The sequence below is a fragment of the Belonocnema kinseyi genome, chromosome 10, assembly GCF_010883055.1.
Source record: "Belonocnema kinseyi isolate 2016_QV_RU_SX_M_011 chromosome 10, B_treatae_v1, whole genome shotgun sequence".
Taxonomy (NCBI): domain Eukaryota; kingdom Metazoa; phylum Arthropoda; class Insecta; order Hymenoptera; family Cynipidae; genus Belonocnema; species Belonocnema kinseyi.
In genome coordinates this window covers 114659523-114661018 of record NC_046666.1, presented here as the reverse complement: position 1 = coordinate 114661018, position 1496 = coordinate 114659523, and the positions used below count along the sequence as shown (strand labels likewise).

General features: G+C 42.4%; 1 protein-coding gene across 1 annotated transcript in view; it reads right to left on the bottom strand.

Annotated features, from left to right (window-relative positions):
- LOC117181323 (G protein-coupled receptor kinase 1) overlaps positions 1 to 1274 on the bottom strand; it is a 268557-nt gene extending 267283 nt beyond the window's left edge. The window contains exon 1 of the mRNA XM_033373882.1: positions 1249 to 1274. Coding sequence (XP_033229773.1) covers positions 1249 to 1274 — 26 coding nt within the window. The remainder of the gene's footprint in view (positions 1 to 1248) is intronic.
- Positions 1275 to 1496: the final 222 nt, after the last annotated feature.

Sequence of the window (1496 nt, the reverse complement as noted above, 5' to 3'; positions counted from 1 at the left end):
AATAAATTAATAAATTAAATAGTGACCATCGACTGACCTTGACCATGACCATCAAGGTCACTCTTTGTTTTTACATTGAAACGACTCTGACATCGGAAATCGAAAGAAGGGTTTTGTCTTAAATGTATTTTTTTTCTAATTCACTGTATTTAAGGAAAGAAAAAAGTAAACACTTTCGTAATCTTTCGATAGCTATTCACTTCACTTTGACAGGAGGATAACACGGCCACAGAGGAAATCTATACCGGCTGTTAGTGTGAACTGTCAAAAAACTAGCAGCTGATACCTTAAAGCGCACACTACGTATAGTAGGTGCGCCGGACTGAGTGATGCGTCGCGCATGTGGCGCACGTGAGTGGGGTAGCGAGTCAACATGGCGATATCTGTGGAACACTCTAAGGTGAGCGAGGGGAGGACCAGAGAAAATGGCTACTCACTATGGAACACTCAAATTTAAGTGTGCCTGCACACGTTTATTTGCGTAGCATAGTCGTCAATCTAGGTGCGTACTCTACGGCATAGGCAAGAAATCTGTACTCGGCGTCGTCGATAGCCATTATGTGTTCGACCCTGATACTGAATGCCTGCGTGAAAGGCGGATATTAAAACCGGTAATATAGCCTGAACTCGACTTTTGAGTCTAACAGTGGAACTCCGAGAAAAGGAACTGATAAGTTGAACCAAGCGTGGCCTAAATATTTTGAATTTGATAAGCATAAAATAAAAGGACAGGCAACAATCATCTGGTCGAGGTATGCTCCCCCTTTCACCTACCGTTTTCTTAAGTGTTGCCACGAGGTGCGGAGTGGTGGTCGAGTCAATGCGCGTTGGTTGAGTTAGTTAAAATAGCCAATTTCGGTAATAATTATGATGTTACTGTCGAGGTAAACGGAATGTGGGTCGTGAATTCTTGTCTTGGCGGCGGATCGTAGTTTAAGGGTAGCCATCCTATTAGTTTTCCAACATGGCGGGGCAGCTTGACTCCCAAGCTCGGAGAAGGTCAGCGCCATTTTGTAAAATACCGGCTCTAAATTAACCGGTAAATAATTTCCACTAATCCTAGAGGATTCCTTTTAAGGTCGTCGTTTTGTCAGTTGATTCTGCAAGATTCCGTTAATAGGGGGGACGCGATTGCATAATATTAAATTTTGGGAAGACTTTTAACTAAAATGGCCTTAGTGTTAATTGTCCTTAAGTGTTCAGTATAGGCGAATACGATCGTTCAAGATGGCGACAACCTTCACTGACCTTTCTTGTCGAGAATGAGGCGCCATGTTGGATGGTCGTGATTACGACTAAGAAATAAATCTGATGTATGAATTTCAGTCTGTGTGGCGGGAAGCTTACTAGTGTGCGACACTCCAAGATTGTGGCAGCTTCAAATTACTTTAAAGGTCAAACATGGACCACAAGGTTGGAAGGTCGTCAATTAAATAACCATGTTTTCTTTTACGGGCTTATTTAGATAAATTGTGAGGCATCCATAGCCATCTAAT